This window comes from Protomyctophum bolini (assembly GCF_963924005.1).
Source record: "Protomyctophum bolini genome assembly, chromosome: 17".
NCBI classification, from domain to species: Eukaryota; Metazoa; Chordata; class Actinopteri; order Myctophiformes; family Myctophidae; genus Protomyctophum; species Protomyctophum bolini.
In genome coordinates, this window is record NC_137878.1 from 23,430,072 (window position 1) to 23,452,296 (window position 22,225).

Below are 22,225 nucleotides of genomic sequence, written 5' to 3' on the forward strand. Positions count from 1 at the left end.
TTCAGCCAATCAGCGTAAAAAAAAAACTGACGCTTTAGTATTTTAGTACTAATCTTTTAATAAGAGATGGGCAGGACAAGCCATCGTGTTTTTCTCCTGAAAATAGGAGCAGGAGAAAAAACTACCGTACAATGCAAATAAGAAAAAGGTCATTATGTCACAACCTTCAAGAAGTCAAAAGGTGAAAAAGAACAGGATGGATATGAAAAGGTTAAGTGTTTAGAGAAATAAAAGGATATGAGAGAATATCTAAGAAGTTGCTATTGATATGCTATTGAACGTTTCCAAACAAACATCCTTACAGGCCCTCAATATGTTTTCTGTGTCTGCCCTCATCAACTTTTCAGAAAGCAAGTAACTCCATGTAAGAAAAATAAAAATGTTAGATTAGCAGACAAATGCATTACACAAACATATTTGTTTCACGGGGCGACTGATAGCCGAATGGCTAGGGTGCACTAGCCTACATGGACTCTAGTGCCACTGCCAGCGAGTCCACGGATACATTTTCTGGCCAGGCAAGCCATTTGCCGTTTCCCGTCTCTCTACATTGTATGCCCAATGCCTATTAATTAAAGGCTAAGAAAAAGGCCTGCAAAATAAATACATAATCTTTTATTCTATATCCATTGCAATACGTTTCAGATTGCAGCTTTAAGTCATTTAGACCTGACTATAGATTCTACAAATGTCTTCTAAATCTTTATGTTTCTGTATCAGTGGTTCTCAAACTCAGTGGTTCTCAATGTCAAGGACCCCCAAAAATATCTGTAATTGGCCAACGACCCTCATCTGGAAATATGTTGTTCCATGAGGGACCCCTCAGAAGCAAAGATTTGAGTTAAAAACGTACATGCCCTTAAAGTAAACATCCCAGAATAAGGATATGGTGTGTACACACCGACTCCCTAAGCACTAAGTATAGCCTAGACAGAGATCTATGATGTGGAGGCGTGTCAACACACTTTCTCTTTTTTTCACAGCACCAAATACTTTTCAGTTCCTCGAAAGCACAAGACTGAGTATTGTGCTCAACTCCATGGTGACCTCTGACCTCCAGCGCATAAAGTGCGAGGGATAGCCCACATTTCGAGTTGGGGGGGAAAAAAGGTATTCATGAACGAATCTACGTGATAAAGACTAAATTAAAACCTAAAGCCATCTTTTATACTTCATTAAGACTGTCACAAAAACATGGTCAATCTACAAGATCACAACAAATTGCAGCAACATTGTGATCTGATGAAATTAAATGCCCAAAATAGGGACACTGGGTTAAAAGTTCTTAATGAACTACAGCAGAGATAGCTTATTACTCATAAAAATCCTCAGTGTTCATTTACACATTTATAAATGCACCCGTAATACATCTGTACTCTCAAAATTAACACTCAGGATTTTACTGTTTGATTAAGTTCGATGCAGAACTTTCTTCCCATTACACCTCATATTCTACACGGGCAAGCTTAGTGAGTGTTCCGACGACAATATTGTGCAAAAAACTGTCCTGATTTTAAGTTGTTTATTCATTATTTCTGTGAACATAACCATGTGATCCCTTTCTTTGTATCTTAGTTATGTACTGTACTCAACCGATAGGTTTTATACCTGTATATATGTTGTGTGTATCTTAGTTATGTACTCAACCTATTGGTTTTATACCTGTGTATGTATGTTGTTTGTATGTCTGGCCTCGTGGGGAAAGATGGTGGGTGGGTGGGGGTGGAGGATTGGGAAAGCAGTTGTGGGAGAAAATGTAAAAAACAAAGAGTTGTATTTTCTTTCTGTGAAACTTGTATATGTCATACTCTTTGAATAAAATGTATAAAAAAATTAAAATAAATAAAACTGTCCTGATATGGTACGTTGGCCATACCGTTGCGAGACGTATTCTCTCTCTCTCTCTGTCTCTCATTAGCAGGCAACAGTGCAGCACTATCTCTCCCTCTCTGTTTCTTGCACAACAGCGCCCCTACTGGTACTCATAGTCATACTGGTGCTCATAGGTGAACACGGACATATATAGTCACATAGTCACATAGGTGAACACGGACATTGCTGTTCCTTGGAGTGGTTGCACCACTGAAAAATAGGGCTTAAGTGGTAAAAATTCAGTATTCTAGTTGAGACTATGCTAGTCTCTGGCCTGTGGTTAATGAGCGGTCCTTACACACATACTATACTATAGAGAACAGCTCTGGACTGTTGCTGGCTCCATGCTCTGAGACATCTGTGGCTCAGATCCAGCGCACGCACACGCCCCGCACGCACCCCGCGCCACACACATGCGCACACGCACGCACGCACGCATGCACGCCTGGAGCACAGCCCAGATTCCCAAACATGCCCAGTGTTATGTATAGAGTTATGTAAGTATGCAGAAAAGAGGTCTCATTTGCTCCTTATCTACACACTAAAACCTACAGTCACTACCAAGAAAGAGACACCATGTTGCATGCGTGCATGTTTGTTTCATGCTGGGTCATGTCAACTGGACAGCTTTATCTAACACCCACAGCAATGCAGTAAGCCAGTTCGCTCCCTTGCACTAACTATTAAAGTTCTCTCTCAAACTTCACTGACCACTCGGAGGGAGGAGTCAATTTGCCATTCACTGCAGTCTTACTGGTGCAAAGCCCCTTTCCTGGAATCTAACCTGAACCAATCCAACTTAATGTCAGCCCATCGGGGGCTCAGCCCTCTTGGGGGCAGGTGCTGCATTCTTCCACCTCTGCTAAGAGAATTAATGCAGCTAGGTCTGCTGCATCAAGAAAGACCTTCCCTCCCACCGCCCGTCCGTCTGCATGAGCAATTGAGCGTGTCACGAGGCGACAATCCCACGCTCTTAAGGTCTGTTGTTGTTTTCATTGTTTGTTTCCTGCTCTATTTATAGACCTCCGTGAACGACAACACTGTCCAGCCAAATTCTTTAGGTCCCGGTGAGTCAGACATGCAGAGAGAGAGCTGTACTGGAAAACAAAGGCCTCATTCTCCAACAGTTGGACTATGGAACGGGGTCTGTTGTGACAGAGGCGCCATTTTTCACCTGGCTAAAGCCATTAAAAATCCAACATGTAGGTGGAGTTCTCTCTAGAGAAGACTCAACCAGTGAATGGGTCTAGTAAATGCAGTGTCAGAAGCATAGCAGCCATGTTAACACACACATCAGCTGAACATCGCTATGGCTACAGCGTCTACACTACAGAATGCATGCCAGGGGCTGGCATGGTAGCTGTCATGGTGTGGTGCAAATAGTGGGTCGGGAACCCATTTGTTGGTCGCCGACACATTGTTATGGGTCCCCTTATTTTGCGTTTTAATTATTATTATTTCAAAACATTTAAAAAAAAACGTCCCCCCAAAAAAGCTGAACTTTTCATTAATTAAAGGGATATTTCACTTTAAAAAAAACTATTGCTCATTTCATCATCTACTCAGGCTTATGTGAGTTATAATGGGTTTGTATAGGAAGGGGGTGGGGCAGTTAAAATGAATATCAAATATCTAAATACTCACTGAAGCAATTTAAAAACTGCCCGGGGTGTTCACATGAAGAGCCTGAGTAGATGATAAAATGACCAAAAGTTTTTTTGAAAGTGAAATATCCCTTTAAACCAAACTTCAATTACTTTTTTCAGTAACGTCATGAAAAAATGAAAGAAAAATGAATCCATAAATTAGAGAACAAATGTTTAAGTAGTACCATCTACAAGCTCACAAAACATGGCACGAAGCAATGCGTTGTGAGCTTTTAGATCTGCTATTTTCACAAGTTTGGATCCAGGGGAGACATCAAATTTTGCAAAACACACTTGCACGTCCACAAGCATAAATGCACACTGCTGCACGCTTGCACACTCACACTCACACACCATGTTCAGAGGGACAGTGTGTGTGTAATAAATAATACCTGGTAGTTGGGGTGAAGGAGGAAGTAGTCAGGGCATCCAGCCAAGGCCATGGTGTCTTTTCAATGTTCCCTCTGTGGAGACTCACATGGACCGGATCTGCTCACCACAGCCCTGCACACACAACCCATACTGCTAAGTAAGGATCTGCTCACCACAGCCCTCCACACACAACCCATACTGCTAAGCATAATCGTGCATCATACAAATTATAATATTTTAACATACCGGTAATACAATCTATATCTATAAATGCACCACGTCTCTCTGTATGTCTGTACGTGTGCATGTCTGTAATACACGCCCCACGACTTCAAATTCGAGTGTAGTGTTGAGTCGGTCGGACCCACGGTTGTCCACAACCACCACAAAAGGCCTCTGCCGGGGCCTGGACAGGGCCACCTGCCCAGGCTCCATATATGGAGCTTGCCTTTTCTGACATTACAACACTCCAATTTTTAGCATGCCTCTGACACAGAACAGAACTCCATATTAGAGCCCGACCGATCTGTCGGTCGCACCGATGTATCGGTCATTTTGGGTGCCGATGCCCGTCATCGGACATCAGTGTTTATTTAATCTGATGTCCCGATGTTTATACTATTATACAGGAGGGGGGAAAGGATTTAATGTTTACTATAGTCCATCCTGCACATATGTCCATCGCCTCATATAAGAACTGTGTTTGAAAAATAAACATGTCATCCCGGCCGCTTCACTCATATGGATATGAAGAATCAACTGACTGAGAGAAAACGCTAATGTTACTGCTACTGAATTAGTTACATTTTCGCTAGAAGCAGACTGTATCATATATGAGTGACTGACTGTTGCAAACGATACAGAGACACCTCCCTGACAATAACGCAGAGACAGCTTGTTTATTTTTGGACCACAACGCTTATAGTAGACGATATTAAGATCACCCCATGTTATTCTCCATAGAGAAATTACTTCCGCGAACCAGGGGAATCAAAGGGATGAGCGAGTTACGTCGGGACTTTAAGACATTTTCTTGACCCACATGGGATTATCAGACACATCAATTAGAACCAGCCAGCAACTCATAATACCGGTTATGCAAAATAACCTGATTATTAACAAGACACATACAGTTGAGTATGTAAAGAAATTCTGAAAATGCTGAATAAAAATATGACAAAAACTATTCTATTAAATCTCCAGTCTCAGAATCTATCAGGTTTCGATCAGGGCTGTGGACTTTTTTTAAACAATATTTCTCTCAGCTCTTTATACAAAAGGTTTGGATTTCATTCTCCACTTCATTCAGAAGATCACAGTATTAACATATGAATTTCACATATTCTATCCTCCTCATCTACGCCCATACATCTTCCGGTTTCTTTCTATATTGTAATAATGGCAAAATGACAGATCTTATCTGCACACAAAATGATTGTGTTTTTTCACATTTATACAATATGTTCTTAATTGTATGTACTATGTATATTTTGCATTCATGGTTCAAAATATTGAATACAAATGTATAAACTATATGCGTCTTACTACTACTCTCCCGGAATAATGTCACTTCATTATGTCAGCACTGTCATAGAAGTTTCATTTTAAATTGTCTCCTATAAGCAGGGGGCACATTCTTATTTTTGGCTAGTACTCAAAGGAGCACCTGTACGTATCCTGCCACAACGTTATGCTGCTTTCACACGGGCAGATTCAAAAGATACAAAGATGCAAAGCTGCACAGTGTATTTGTAGTGTAGTGTTTGCAGCAGGAGGATCCCACTAGCAGCAGGTGTCCATTTATCATTAGCACAACCACAAACGTCCAACACATATACAATGAATTACTCTCCTAATGCTGCAGGTTCCACCTTTAATTCCAACGTGTGTAACCTACATTGTTTAAGTGACAGATCATGCATGGTTTTCATATTGTAAATAGCCTATGGTCGCTAACGTGGCGACTAGCACTTTGACAGCTCATCCATCGTAGCTTGTTCACAATTCAAACGGACTTCCTGTGCAGAAACTGCCCCATCAAAATAAGAGCCACTTGTAATGATTAGTCAACAGAACACTAGTTTTATTTCTAACAGAGATTAAAATAGGGTGCATTCTGCATCCCAAAACACAGTTTATAGTTAATGGACGCAATACAACAACGACCTTCACAGGATGCAGAGGATCCAGCTTTAGTTATAATAATAATTTATTCTTCTGTTTTCTACATGAATATAACCACATTATAACCATATAAATTGAAATGGGAGTTAAATGCTGAAATTTGTAAAAATGGCAAAATATGAACGCTTAGCGCTCCACTGTAGCTGACACTTTCTGGAGCTGACACTTTGTGGAGTGGGCGGTGACAGTGTGTAGTGGCAAAACACATGTCGCCCATGTGTTGTGTGTGGCGTGTGCCCCTGTGTGTTGTGTGTGGCGTGTGCCCCTGTGTGTTGTGTGTGTGTGCAGAGCAGAAGCAGCATTACATGAAGAGCATGTGACGGATGCAAGCATTACATGCTTCCTGCGTTACATGCTTCCTGCACGTTTCTATAGTCGCAATAAAATGGCTTTCAAAATATATCTTGATTTTCACTTTTCTTTGGGCTATGTTGAATTCCTGGAAACTCCTCCCTGGAAGAGGAAAAACAAAGCCCAGAGTATTGAGTAAAGGTGCAAGAAATGCTTGCACGTGCGCCAAATCCAATGTAAACACAACCATTGTATAAGACACATACAGTAAGTCAGTTCCCAAACAAAGCCCCAGGCTAACAAACAAAGCCTTTCCAAGCTAATAACACCATGCAATAACTGCAGGCAGAGAGAGCACTCTCTCTCGCTCTTTCTGAATTGAAATAGGAGTCAAACATGTCCAGTGAACTGTGTTGCATCATCTACTACAGTGGCTCTCTAATGTTTTGGCTTTAGTACCCCATTTCTTTTATTTCTGAATCCAAGTAGTACACTCTTTACCCGACTACAACATTTTGCTTTGAAACCTGCAAAATAAAACCATAGCTACGTAGTGCCATGAATGAATGATAACCAACTTTTGAAGAAAATAAAATTACAAATAGTTTGAAAATAAGTTTGGCTTTGAAAATAGGTTTTACTTTCTATTCATGCTAGTCTGTTATTCTTATTTTATTAAATGTGGTTTGTAGAGAGGGAGGGAGACCCGCACACTGTCACTTGCTGGTTCAAGAGCTTTTTATTTAATGTCAAATGCAACGTTTCGGTCTTTTGGCCTTCCTCAGGCAAGGTCGAAAGACCGAAACGTTGCATTTGACATTAAATAAAAATCCAATTATGCAATACCCTTTGTTAGAATGCCTGTTGTATTTCCACCAAACATAGAGAGATGCAATTTAACATTTTTCACAGAACTTACTTTACTCCGCTCAGGTTACACAAGATTGATAGAAGCATCTCCCCTATGTGCCAAAGATGTAAGATAACAGAAGGCTGCCTATTACATATGTTGTGGAACTGCCCGCTTTTAATTGATTATTGGAAGTTCATCATGTCTACTGTCTCTGAAATCATAGAGGTTGAAATACAACATGATCCAAGAATTTGGTTACTGGGTGACGTTACATTGATCAACACAAATTTTAACAAAGCATACTTTGTGTTACTCGCCAGTACAGCTGTTGTTTTTACTGTTTTTTGTCTTTTCCTTTTTGAGTTTGTCTTGTCTTGTTTAAAAATAAAAAAAATCATGATTCTGTAATTCATTGTTGTAAATATCTGCATTTTCAATAAATAAATCTTTCAAAAAAAGAATGCCTGTTGTATTCGTCTGTGTCCCTTATATGCTATAAGAAGAATTATTGGTCATTATATCGGTATGGCCGATGTTGGCATTAAAATGCAATGTCGGTAACGAACTGATATCGGTTTCATCCGATAATTTATAACTTACAGTATGTTGATTTTTGAGTGGTGCAACCACTCCAAGGAACAGCAATGTCCGTGTTAAGTGACTATGAGTACCAGTAGGGGCAAAAGTGGCGCTGTTGTGCCAGAAACAGAGAAAGAGAGAGATAGGCCCTCATTTATCAACTCGGCGTATGCCAAAATATTGGTGCACGCCGGAATTACCACAATCTTCGGCATTTACCATTTCCGCAAAACCTTGAACTTGAACGTATGCCAGGACAAAAACCACGTCAGGTCGGGAACTGTCGTAGGCTTTAAACATATGTTTTCACTCCTAAAATGTATAAAACTAATAATACATGTGAAAAAAATAATCATATGAAATTGGTAGGATATTTCCAAGTATGCAAGCAATTAAAATCGTGCAATTAAAAACAATGTTGCAAGTCATGCTTAAGCCATTTAAACAGTGTTTTGCATGAGCGCATACCGGTAGCCTCCCCGACCCCCCCTATATAGCTTTTCTTTTCACAGATAAGTAAGCCTGGGACCGAGGCTATGCAGCAAGTCTACCAACCAACGGGTATTGCTACTGCAATCTACAGTCATGTCTTTCTCGCGTTACGTCTCGTCCTTTTAATTAAGGATAAACCTGACGCGCTCGAATGCCAATAAATGTGACTGCAGAGCCAGCGCAAGTGGGGACCGCATCCGCATCTATATAGGTAGGCTAACCCAGCCAGCCCACCACCAGTACCACATAAGGTTTAGGCAGGGAGGCAGTCTAATATAGACTGTCATATACTCATAAACGTGCATGGTCACCACAGTGACAAAGACAGACAGAACAGGAGGAGGAGATGCATCTATTTGCAAAACATTTGTCACAGGCTGTGTGCGTCCAAACTCATTCCAATGACGTGAGTAATGTTATTTAATTAATGCTTCACAGAATCACAGGTTCAGGTTTTCGTTCACTAATCTTGTTGTATATTAAATTAATAAAGACTTTAATAATTGTATATACAACTAACAACACACAGTGACAGTTGCTTGCAAGTACGGTATGTGCGATTGTGCGTGCGTGTGTGGACATGACAGCCAGACAAGCGAGGCGAGAGGAGAAACAGACAGGGTGTTGCAGGTGTTCGTTCTTTAGTTATTTAAGATACAACACACGAGTTGGGCTTGCAAGTTGTGTGCGTGTGTATGAGGGGGGGGGGGGTAAGGCGGGCAGCGGGGGGAAACTTTATTAGTCGTTTTCATCGTGTAACCATGGTTTCCAATGCGTTGTTCGGTTGTATTGCAGTTGTGCATGTCGCAAAACCGAGGGCGAGGCTTGATTTCATAGGGCGTGCCAGATTGATTTCAGCCTCACATTTATCACTGCTAGTTATGAAATTAAGGAAGGATCAGCTGTTTGCGATCACTTTATAAATGCCGTGGCGACGTGAGTGTACTACAAAACATACACTGGAATTTGGGGCAGATGTTACACTCAATTGATAAATGAGGGCCATAGTGTTGCACTGTTGCTAATGCTAATTACAGAGAGAGAGAGAGAGAGAGAGAGAGAGAGAGAGAGGCAGGGGGAGAGGGGAGTTGCACCACTCAGTTCACACAGGTGTGGTTTTTATTTTAAGCCTGAAAAGGCCTTTTGAGATGATGAAGGCTGCAGATTCTATCGGTGTTTTCTGGGGAAGCTTTCAAAAGGTTCAACAAGTTGGAACATTTTTGCCCAGCTTTGTATGATTGTGTGTAGCACTGAATGTGTTGATTTGATTGGCTGAGCACGGAATGTGACTGATGATGTATGATGATAAGAGCACCCCTCACTTCACACAAGTGTGATTCAAGCTGTTTATGTTGGGATATCATATTATGGGCCAACATTTCAATAATAGTGCATCCATAGTTTTGGAATAAAGTGCATGGCATTGCTTTTTCAAATTCAGTGTTTATATGCCTTTTTCCGCTGACATAAATAACAGAACCGAGAGACAGACACAGAGATAGAAGCTATAACAGAGAGTCTAGTATGTGCCTGCCCCTCCCCCCAGTCTCTTCCTTCTCAGCATGTGGCACAGGTCCATACACCCTATGCCGATTGGGTGTTGTGCAGGTAAGAGCCGAGCCATAGAGTAAGACAGAGTTACTTACAACATTGAGGGGGCAGAAAACAGCCCGGTCACGTGGTTCATGAAACTCGTTTGTCACTGTAAAGCCTATAGACTCCAATGCATTCCGTAAACTTCATGGGGCCATTGGACTGGTCCCATGAAGTGAACAGAGTTGTCGTAACTCTGTCTTACTTTTGAAACTAGCTCCTCGCCACTCGCCCTACACACTTCCACTCGGTTTGAGTATAGATCTATAAATAATAGAGACTGCACCAGGATTCCCCTCCCATCCAGTGCCATCTCGATTATTTATATATCTATGCTCAAACCAAATGGAAGTGTGTAGGGCGAGTGGCAAGGAGCTAGTTTCAAAAAGGGGGTATGGCTCTGGGTCAGCGCTAGAAAGGAGTTACTGTGCCTCTGATAAGGAACAGAGGGAGGCGGATGGTGGGCAGGGTCAGGTGACAATTACCACCATTACACTCTCCTATAACCCACATGTCTCTCTGCTTGTCTGACTCTCTCTAGTCTCTCTTTGCTGCTTGTCTCACTCTCTAATCTGTCAGCACTGCCCCAAATATGTGGTGTTTTTATTAGTAGGAATAAACACATTAGCAACCCGGGAAGAACTGGATCTACAGTGCGTTTTAACAGCGGGAGAACAGCGAGCAACAAATTAATTTCATTGGCTATCGCCTAATCGCCGAACTATGTCGCCCAAAAGATAATTATTTTCATCTTTTCGGACGACGTTCCTCCAACGCCTGTTCGCCTGCTATCGCCAGTAGTTGCCGGGTCCCATTGACACATAATGCACTTCCGGAAAATTTGTCTGGCTGTCGCCCGCTGTTAAAACACACTGTAAGAAATGGGAGGAGCCAAACCGAGTTCCTGTTTCTACACCAAAGAAAATCACACCCGTGTGAAATGAGGGGCGCTCTTGTCATCACATATCAATTTATGTTAGCGGACATAAGGATGATTTGCTCGTTTACATAAACATAAACCCTTCACCGTCAATGGCGTTTAATGTTTTGATGTTTAATTTACGTCATATTTAGCGGAATTCTGACGTGAACCCTAACGTTCCCTTTCTGGGGGTGAAGATTCTGAGTAGCCAATCTGACTGCAAGCTCACAACGACACGCGTTTTGAGACTGCAGATCAGGCTATCTCAAAACGCAGAAGAGATTTGGTGTGCGTGTGTGTGTGTGGGGGGGGGGGGAGGGGGGGGGGGACCTACAGTAGTACATGAGCACACCATTCAAAGTAATAGGGCGACTGAATAGAACATGGAGTTCAATGGAGAATTGGCACCCTGTTGATTGATTGAAGTATTTATTAACAGTGTGCAGATTCTTGCAGAATGGGTACATTTCAAACGAAAGCACAACTCAATACAAAATCTGTTACTGTTGGCTGCGTGTGCACTGTTACACCATAAACATAAAGCATTACACTTGTTTATAGGGTCCACCATTTTCAATTCATCAGATTGTTCTAATCAGTTGCTCAAGCTGGGGAACACGGGGTCAACTAAGTATATAGGGTTAATGTGGTTAATTCTCTGTCCCAACATCTTTCACTTTCCCCAGCAGTCTCAGTCTAAATAAACCATCTCACTGTCTAGTGAATTAATTGGTCTCGCTGGATGTTCTTTCTCAGCAAGTATCATTCCATTGTGTGGATCACTGGATTACATAAGAGATATCAGATGTTAATGTAGAAATATCAGTCTCTTTCCCTCCTCTCATTTGTCTCCACTCCCCACTTGTCTCTCCCTCTTCTCGGCTCGTGCTGCCGGGTTGAATGTAGTAAAGCCACACTTGACATTTGCTGAGAATTACAGTAATTCGGCTTTACCGGTCATAAATTATGGGGAGAGATGCAGGGAATACGATAGGGCAGGGAACAATTTAATAAAGTCACCAGTGAGTGTTTTTTACATTTGCGAGAGGGTATACTACCACACCCCCAAGCAAGCCTACCTCCTTCCCTCTTTGTACAGTATAGCCTGCCATGTACGAACAGCTCTTTCTCTCAGCTCTTTGCAGCCGACCTGTCTCTGGCTAAATTATGTCAGCTGACACATGGAGAGAGACCAAAGACAAAAAGGTATAGTCAGGGAGAAACTATGCTTGGTGGCTGACAGGCTCACCTCCTCGCCATCAAATGCAGAGGAAGATATAATCATAACTTCACTGGTATCCATATCGTAATTTACCATTATACACAGAGAACAGTAGGCTATAACTTGACATTCTATAGCCTACCCAATAAATGGACCTATAAATGTTGCCTGGAAACTAACCAGACCTGTATCCTCCTCCTAGACAGGAGGAAGAAAGGAAATGTACTTGGGTGCAGAGATTACCCTACACATCATTATGTAATATAACTGCTAATGGACCTTTATGACACTGAGAGGTCCTCTGCCAGTCTGCCCTGCCTAAATGCAGTATAGGCTCTCCGATGTAAATGCAGGCAGCTGTAGTGGTGGAGGCTGCTAATACAACAACTGTAACATATACATACTCGCTACTCGTTAAAAACAATGGCTAGTGTGGTGAAGATATATGCTACATACACAGTACACAGTACTTTTAAATCCACATACTTGGTTGTATGCTGGTGTTCAGGTGTTGCATGCAGTAAATAACAGATATACTAATCTGTTGAGCTTGTGTATGTATAGGCCTATATCTGCAATTTACTGAGCACGACACCGGCACGCAAGTATAAATGAGGCTTAAGTTAACAGGGAGTTTATATAGGACCCCCCTTCACCCACCACCACCACAGCAACTCCGCGTCGTTCCTTCTTCACTCCCTCTGCTCGTCTTCGTGTCATTCCTGGACTGGACTGGCAGCGAATCGGGACGTTTTCACTTAAGTTTCACCCGCTATCGGTCATGTATGTATGAAATGTATCATGATGCCACTTTCTAAAAACTAAATGTCCACAAAATTAAAACGCTGAGGAATGAGGAGGCAGGAGGGAAAAGACTCAAAAGAGGGGGAAAAACGCACTCACTCACCCGTGCGTCGCGGACAGCAGCAGCAGGACTGGAGGCAGAGAGACGCTGAAAGAAAAGGCGACAGACAAGACCCGAGGAGAACTGTTTGCAAACTCTCAGTGTTGTGTTTTCTCCTCACGGCGTCCCCGAGCGGTGTGTGTGTGTGTGTGTGTGTGTGTGTGCGCACGGCACGCCAGACGCCACACGCGCACACTGTCACACTGCCCACTCATCCACTTTCGCCAGCTGACTCCCCTTGCGTGTGCAAACACACGCACACACACGCTCGACGCGCACACACTCAACAGAGGAAAACTCCCCTCCGCCCCGCCCCGTTAGCGTCGTCTACGCAGGGAACCCCACTTTAACCCTTTAAGTGCAAGCCAAGCCCAAATGTTATAAAGCAGTGGTTGTAATGTCAACCAGTGGTGGTCCGGGGACCACCAGTGGTCCTTGAGGGGGTTCTAGGTGGTACCCAGCTAAATGATGGAGAGTTGGTAATGGTAACCAAACTCTTGAGAGTGTAAAATGAAACCAAATGGACCATTTGGTTTCACATCTGCATTACAAATCTGCATTACTTAATTTGCAAGAAGTCTACACAATTAAATATAGAAGAATTGTTATTTTGATCAACATTTGCCTGTTATCTCTGCTATGGTTCCAACATCAATACAGCATGAAAATGTAAATATTCTTTAGCTTGGGGTGTGCAAGGCTAAAATCTCATCAAATGGTGATCCGACCTTGGCTCAAATGCAGAATAAACTAGAACTGCACTCTGTCGAGTGGCTACTTGCTTGTTGCACACAAGTAGGCCATTTGCCTACTGGTGCGCAAGCAGAGCGTGCTGCGTGCAAGTAGGCCTACTGTAGACCGCTACAAACTTTCAAATCTCAGCCTCTCTGTGAAAAAACGTTTGCAATATTGAATTATTAGGTTTAGCTATTTGCTACGTACCTTGCTTTTGGAGGAAAAAAAGTTGTATTTTGAAATATATGATGTAATGATTACTTACATGTATACATAGGGGCATTACCTTTAGTCCACCCGACACTGAAACATGTAATTGTTACTTCACCATCGATAACCAATTATACCCATATCTTCATCACGTCATATGCTCATACTGTATGTCTATGTATATACTGTATGTATGTGTAATTTGTGAGTTGATTAGTGGTATACTGTGGTTACTCGGGTGGTTTGATGCATATGTCCCTTTAATCCACCCGACACTGAAACATAATCATCATTACGTCACCATCGTAAACCAATTATACCCTGGCATTGCAGAGTCTGCTTCCGTATGTCCCGTGCCAGCATATGACGTAATGATTACTTATGCCTGTTATGGCAGTGGTGTCGGATTACATACATGTATACACATGTTTTTTTTTATAGTTAATCTATTTTTAGTGACAAATAGGAATATATAGACTATGTGACATTGTGACAACCAGAGTGTAGAGTAGGAGAGTAGCGACACGCTTTGATCTCACCGCAAAGCGGGTGCCTATGGGCTATAGTTCCAAACATTGCTCCTATGGCTGGAACTATCCCATTGAGATAGACTGAGCACTTCCGCATTCCATACAATGGGAGTCACTCTTACTATATTACTCTGGTGACAACCAGGTATAGTCTGGTGACCACCGGAGAGACGGGTGACAGCCGGAATGTAGACAGCAACTGGGTGAGCAGTATGGGTTAGCGCCCCAGCCTGTGACCTCCGTGAGGAGGAAGCCCAAAAACCCTTGGTGAGGCCTTTAGGAGGGCCATTATAATGCACCACTCCTGAATGAAGTGCCTGGTGCTGGGAGTCTGGTGCAATGCACAGGTCCTGGGCCTGGTGAGAGCAGGAGTGGACCTGGTGAGACGTAGGAGAGACAACCCACAGAGCCTAGTCCTTCCACGCGCCAGAATCTGGTTCTCCCAGTCCTGGCAGAGTAGTTATGGAGCAACGGATTGTGTGGCCTTGGTCTTTCCCTAATGGGACTGATCGAGGGTAGCTACTGGGACGTAAGTCGGGACTTGATCACCCCGGCTGGGTTACGATGTTCGACAGACCCGAAACCAATGACCTTGGGAATTGGGATACATCACTGAGGATACGTCCCAGGTGGATCCATGCGATGTTTTTGTTATAACTTTGGTTCCATTTGAAAGGGTCCATAAACCATTACTTGGTTCCTATCCTATCATATATAGCTGGTATCCTGGGAACCTGGGTAGTCTCCGGACCCCACTAGCCTCTAATTTCAGTTGTTTGACTGATTGATGTGTAAACTGAGTGCCATGTGTTGGGGGCGAGTAGCAGAGAGGCAGTACAGAAAACTATAATCTGTAATAAGTACATTCATCAATTTTAACATACCGGTAACTAGACGAATAAAAAAAAACATGGGTTACAACCATGTTTGTTGTTGTCCTACGGCCATAGCAGTGGGCGTGGTTTTCTGGTTCCACTAAATTTTAGTGGAACCAGAAAATTTTGGTAAATCTCTATGGGAGAAATGAATGTTTTAGTGACTAAAACATTCATTTCTCCCATAGAGATTTACCAAAATATTTATATCAATTATTTAAGCCAGAACCTGGATGACTTGATAGGCTTAAAATAATTGTAAGTCTCTATGTGTAGGAAAAATTAATGGCCGATATTTCAGTGGAACCAGAAAACCAGCTGATGTCATTTGCAAAATATAATCCATTATCAGGTGCTGAAGCTATCTTTTAGTATATAGGCAACAGTTTTATGAAAATGAACGCTAAAAATATAAATAAATAAAAGAATCATGAATATTATTACATAACCAAAATAATGTAATAATCATTTGTAGCAGTTTTTACATTTGGTGCAATTGAGTGCGCAGTGTGGCATGAAAATATGTTTATTTCTCCTTTACATTTCTTGAAGTTAGGCTATAATTTGAGGGTATATGGGCAATGCAATTGAGGTATGGAGGAGAAAATGATCACACCAGTAAGCTGCACACACACACACACACACACACACACACACACACACACACACACACACACACACACACACACACACACACACACACACACACACACACACACACACACACACACACACACGCGCGCGCGCGCACACACACACACACACACACACACACACAGCCAAGTAAATTATGCCAGACCTATATCTGATAAAAGTTCACATGAGTTCACAGTCCTCTCTGTGGACTGAGAACACTAGCTCCGTCCTCCTCATATCTTTCTAGGCTACTGAATTATGGGTGGAACTGCTATTCAGGGACGTGATTGTGTTCAAGTTCAGGAGACTTTGGGGGGGGGGGGGGGGGGGGAAGCAATTCTCCTGAATGCTGCCTTCCGGTATGACATGGAAAGGGGAGGAAGGCAGCATTTATTTCACCATAGTAAATGCTGCATTTGTGGTATGGAGAGGGCAGTTGTTTTACAGATGGGTAAAAGGGCAGGGGCTCAAGCCCCCTTTGATGTCTATGTGTGCACGTCCCTGCTGCTATTGGGAATGTAAGATCTTTTCAGGTCAGGAGACGTCAAAGAAGAAGGCTCTCTTGCACCATGAGCTCCAGAACTCCGGTTCCACAGACCCATTTGTTTGTTTTCATAGGTTATAGTATCAGAGTTATGCAATCCACAATGCAGACAGATTGATGCACCCCCACTGAAATGGGTTATCCATACAAACACATGCAGCAGGCTACACACACACACACACACACACACACACACACACACACACACACACACACACACACACACACACACACACACACACACACACACACACACACACACACACACACACAGTGTTTTCAAAACACTGGAGAAGCATGGCTGTTACATAAAAATTCGACTGACCCTATAGTTGGGAAATAGTTAAGCATCCCAGATGTTGTGGAACATGACTCTCTCTCTCTCTCTCTCTCTCTCTCTCTCTCTCTCTCTCTCTCTCTCATTCAATTCAGAAGGGCTTTGTTGGCAATGGAATAAAATTATCAAAGCAAGCAAGATATAAAGAAATGTATGAACATCTGTGTAACATTGTAATTTAAAAATAACACAGGTACAATACAGTATATAGGCCTAAATGTTTTTTGGGTGCAATTGAGGTCAGAAAAAAATACAAATAAAGAAATAATGTCATCACCAGACCTTTAAAAATCACACTTGTGTAAAGTGAGGGGCGCTCATATGTATCATCATACATCATCATAGATCACATTCCGTGCTCAGCCAATCAAATCATTTCCGTGGTACAAGCACACAAAGCGGGACATAGGAGGGGATAGCGGCCCTAAAAAATAGCAACATTATTTTCCAATTTAAAGTTATGTGGATATATGTACTGAGATGAGCACAGTGCAGAATTCACAGATGATTGACAGCATTGGTCGTCCCTTTCCTGTCACAACATCAGCTCACAAATCTTGCTGTACACCCATCTCTCTCTCACACACACACACACACACACACACACACACACACACACACACACACACACACACACACACAGAGTATATATTATACTATGTAAGACACCACCACCACCACTGTCACCACAGGGTAAATCGTCTCAGTCAGTCGTAAACATATTTTGCAGTATAGGCCTGCAGTATAGGCCTTCACAAAGTGTTTGGGTGTGTTTTGATATGTTGAAGATGGTTAAAATGCCCACAAATCTTTGGCTTCAAACCCAGTACATTGTGACCCTACAAAACCCCACACAGCTCTATTGAGTAAACACAACTGTGTCTAGTCACTTGACATTGCAGTGTGGGTCACCCTGACTTTTCACTTTTCGTGTGTGTGTGCGTGTGCGTGTGCGTGTGCGTGTGTGTGTGTGTGTGTGTGTGTGTGTGTGTGTGTGCGCGCGCGCGTGTGTCCGTGCATCTGTCTGCATGTCCATGTCATTCTGGGACGTCTACTGTTCATGTTATGTTATATGGAGGATAGTCATTGTGTTGCTCTCGTACTCTCTGCTCTAATTGTAATCACCAAACTGTCACTAAACACCTTTGTTCCAACTAAAGAACAATTTCAAGACCTCCTGGCAGCAAACCTGCTCTAAAAATGGCTGTAATCCCTGGAGTCCATCATTGTTCGTCAAACTGACATGGAAGGTCTGTGATTAGGGTGCATACCAAGCCCCAGACACTGAGAGGAAGCATTGAAGCCAAATGGACATACTGGCCGATCGTAGGTATAGGCTATACTGCAGCGCGAGCGGCACTGGGCCTAAAGCATGAACCAAATGGACAGAGCCCACCACTCCCTTTTCACAGAAGGGGTAAAAAGGGAGTATGCGCTGGGTGAGCAACTCAATGCAAGTGGATGGGAGGGGAAATACAGTGCCATCTCTATTATTTATGATACACATGGTTAGACATACTAACAGCCCGACAGGCATTAGTCCATAGTTAGCTCCTGACGTGCGTGGCCAGTTACAACTAACCTGTGGCAGGTTAAAAGGAAACTCATCCGTGACGTGGCTCCTGACATGCGTAGCACGTTAAAACTAAACTAAAACTATAACCTGTGACTTCCTGTGAGATTACAGTAGGTTTAGGGTTTAGGTTTTGGGTATACTGTACTGTAGGTGTCGGACTAATGCCTGTCGGACTGTTAGTACGTCGGACCAAACACATGCACTCGGTGCGAATCACCAGGGCTGTGCATGGATCCGACTGGCGGACGGACCATCAGAGCCCTACAAATCCGGAAAAAAATAGAACCACTGCTGATACTGCCCATAAGATTCAGTGAGATCATTGAGAGATACCCTAATTTTCAACAATGCCAAGATTACAAATGAAAGTGTCACGTTATCAGTCTGTTGTATACTTTTATTATGTAGTCTTGTCCTAGTGTTTCCTGTTTTCCCTAGTTACTGTTCTGCCTGTCTTGTCCCAAGGGGCCAGCTATGCACTCCAATGTTGAAGCGCTGGTCCCTTGTGGCCAAGTTTGGGACTGCAGGCGGATGAAATTCATGCACGAGCACAAGAAAGCGCGCCGCTGGTTTGCTTCGTGGACGCGAACAGGGCAGTTTGTGTTTACATTCTGTTTTCTGGAGGATAAAGCAGCCTTTTTGTTAACCACGACTCGAGTGCTCGCATCATGTACCACATCTCAAAACATAACTGATTTATTATATTACAGATAAGAAGCCCACCGTAAACCGGAGTTTGGTTTGGTTTACCAGCTAATAGTACTAAAACTGACACGTTGCTGTGTTGTGGGAGCTCGTGTTTTTCTGACTGTCATGAATAATGACGCAATTAAGGCTATAGTTCTATAATCTATAGGCCTACATTCCTTTTTATATTATGTTCTTAATTGTAACTGCTGTAATATGTGCGTCTTACAAATTACTGTCACCAAAGCGAGACGTTTTAAATAGTAGCAACAGTAAACTTAACCATTTTATATGGTTCTATATAATCACACCCCAATGTAACTCCCACTGTACCTTCGACAGGCAGCCTGTGTAGACATTTTTAAAGCACAGCTCAAGACCCACTTGTACAACATTGCTTTTAATTGATATTTTTTGTTGTTTTTTTAATGTCTTTGGCTTGCTTTTCTTTTCTTTTTTTCTCCATTGCTCTGTAAAGCACTTTGAGCTGCATTTCATGTCATGAAAGGTGCTATACAAATAACGTTTTATTATTATTATTATTATTATTATTGGGAAAAATAAGCCATATATACCGGTAGTCCTTTCTTGGGTTCAATCCTTTTAAATGAATAAGAATTCTTACAGATCCATTTATGTTGTCACTATAGGAAGGGGTTAGGCTAATAAACTACCCTGTTTGGTGGTGGGTGGGCTGAAAAGTTTGAGAACCACTCCTGTAGGGTAGGTAATTAAAGAAAAGTAATGTATAGCCTATTTTCTGATGGGAACGATATTTTCCTGGGATCACTACATGGTGTTTTTTTTAAACTACCGTCATTTTATAATTTTCCCACATTGAGTTTGTTGATTGTGTTGCATCTTTACACAACTGGTGAGGTACTGAGTTTAAAAAACAGAAGATGTTCAAAGATTGTGGTTTTAATTTAGTCTGTAATTTATTAATTCATACACAGTAAATGTCTTTTAGTGTTAATCTAATTCAAGTCAGTGTACAATGGAACCAAATGCACCCATCATGTCATGTGTACAGTACACTGTAACATTAAACATTGCCCAGATGGAACTGTTTTTATTATATTGATACATTTTAGGGGTAAAATAGACCACCTAGTTGCTAAGTCTTTACTAACATTTCGATATAAATCCCTAGATAATGTCAGAATTCTCAAGTTTCTGGTTCAGCGCCTGTGCGCTATGTAAACAGACGAAAATCTATGTATTGTTTTTTCTTTTTTGTCTTTGCTCGTACTCGACACGGAGCGCGTTCATGAATGGATTCAGGCTTCAGGCGCGTTCACATGGCGTTCACGGCCGAGGTGCACTCTGGGTGCACTTCCGCATTTGGACACCAAAATTTGGTGTCCAAATGCGGAAGTGCACCCAGAGTGCACCTCGGTGAAATGCTGAATCAGCGAAAAGACGGTACTTCCGGCAGCCTTCCGGGTGCTTCAAAACGCCACTGAGCAACTTCCACTGACATGAATAGCAGAGGGGGCGGAGCTTCGCGTTAGTTTAGTCTCTATCCTTTTAATACTCTATGGTCTTGTCTCACCTCCCTGTGATTACTAGTTTTCTCCACCTGTGTCCTGTTAGTCTCCCAGCCAATCCCAGTGTTGATTGTTGTTCTGTCGCACCTGTGTCTAGTCCTTATAAACCTCCCTGTGTTCAGTGTTCCCTTGTCAGATTATAATTCATTGTTACTGTGTTTGTCCTGCTACACTTTACTGTGAGTTTATGTTAATAAATATATTGGACTGCATCAGTTTGCCTGCTTGGTTCTGCTTCTGGGTCCTCACCTGACACACCGTGACAGTATAATCTGACCAACATGGACCCAGCAGAACTTCAGCAGATCGATGAGGACTTGCAAGTTATCGACAGCTATGTCAATGCGGTTAAAGAGACGACTTGTGTTCAGCAGCAAAGGATGGCTCTCAGGTTGGCCTTGAAAGAGACTTTTTGTTTTATGAAAAGGTTTCCACAATTGGCTCATCTGGTGGATGGAACAGCCAGGCAATTAAGAACTTTATTGGCATCTTTGCTATCCAACAAGCCTGTCACTCCAGCTTGCCCTGCATCCAAACCTGCTCACCAGCCTGCTTCCCAACCTGCTCCTCAGTCTGCTTCCCTACCTGCTCACCAGCCTGCAATCCAGTCAATCAGGCTGGGGTCTGTAGGCCTCCAGCCCGTCTGTCCTGAACCTGCCCCTGTTGACTCTGTGTTCCCTGAGCCAGCCGATGCTGAGACGGCTTCAGCTTTGGATCCTTTCATTGGGACTCGCTTGGCCATCTTCAGGGGGAACCGGGGGAGGGGGCGTGGTCGCCATGGCTCTCGACGACGTCAACACTCCTCACTGCCCAGTGTCGCCGAGACGCGGCCACCGCCGCCCAGTGTCGCCGAGACGCGGCCACCGCCGCCCAGTGTCGCCGAGACGCGGCCACCGCCGCCCAGCGACGCCGAGACGCGGCCACCGCCGCCCAGCGACGCCCAGTCGCGGCCACTGCCGCCCAGCGACGCCGAGACGTGGCCACCGCCGCCCAGCGACGCCCAGTCGCGGCCACTGCCGCCCTGCGACACCGAGACGCGGCCACCGCCGCCCAGCAACGCCGAGTCGTGGCCACCGCCGTCCCAGAGGCCATCCATGGCACACAGCGACACACTGCCAGAGCTCAGCGCCACTGAGACCCCGCTGCTGCAGCTCGCCTCGTCTGAGGCCCCGCCGCTGCAGCTCGCCTCGTCTGAGGTTCCGCCGCTGCAGATCGCCTCCACTGAGGCTCCGCCGCTGCAGTTCGCCTCCACTGAGGCTCCGCCGCTGCAGCTCGCCTCCACTGAGGCTCCGCCGCTGCAGCTCGCCTCCACTGAGGCTCCGCCGCTGCAGCCCGCCTCCACTGAGGCTCCGCCGCTGCAGCCCGCCTCCACTGAGGCTCTGCCGCTGCCCCCCGTTAACTTTCTGCCAGGGGCTTCAGCAACTTTGGGTCCCCAGCCCCCTCGACCCCGCTCTGAACAATGTAATCCTGTGAGTGGTTCTTTTGGTCCGCCGGATAGTCCTTTGGCCACTCTACCTGTCGTTCTGTCTACCTGTGTCCCGGTTTGTATGTCTGCGTGTCTGTCTGCCAGTATGCTTGTGCGTTTGTCTGCTCCCCAGTGTTTTAGTCCCCCTAA

At 43.6% G+C, this 22,225-nt stretch overlaps 1 protein-coding gene across 2 annotated transcripts in view; it reads right to left on the reverse strand.

Annotated features, from left to right (window-relative positions):
• The window catches only part of LOC308332272 (growth factor receptor-bound protein 10-like), an 87,823-nt gene that overhangs the window by 51,934 nt on the left and 13,664 nt on the right, over positions 1-22,225 (reverse strand). The window contains exons 1-2 of one of the 2 annotated variants that reach the window (XM_080788070.1): positions 12,934-13,162; positions 3,911-4,022 (exon numbers count right to left, since the gene is read on the reverse strand). In XM_080788070.1, the coding sequence (XP_080644196.1) occupies positions 3,911-3,961 (51 nt within the window). In that variant the 5' untranslated portion in view covers positions 3,962-4,022; positions 12,934-13,162. Of the gene's footprint in view, positions 1-3,910; positions 4,023-12,933; positions 13,163-22,225 lie in introns of those variants that run through there. The other variant, XM_080788071.1, reaches the window with a different exon arrangement.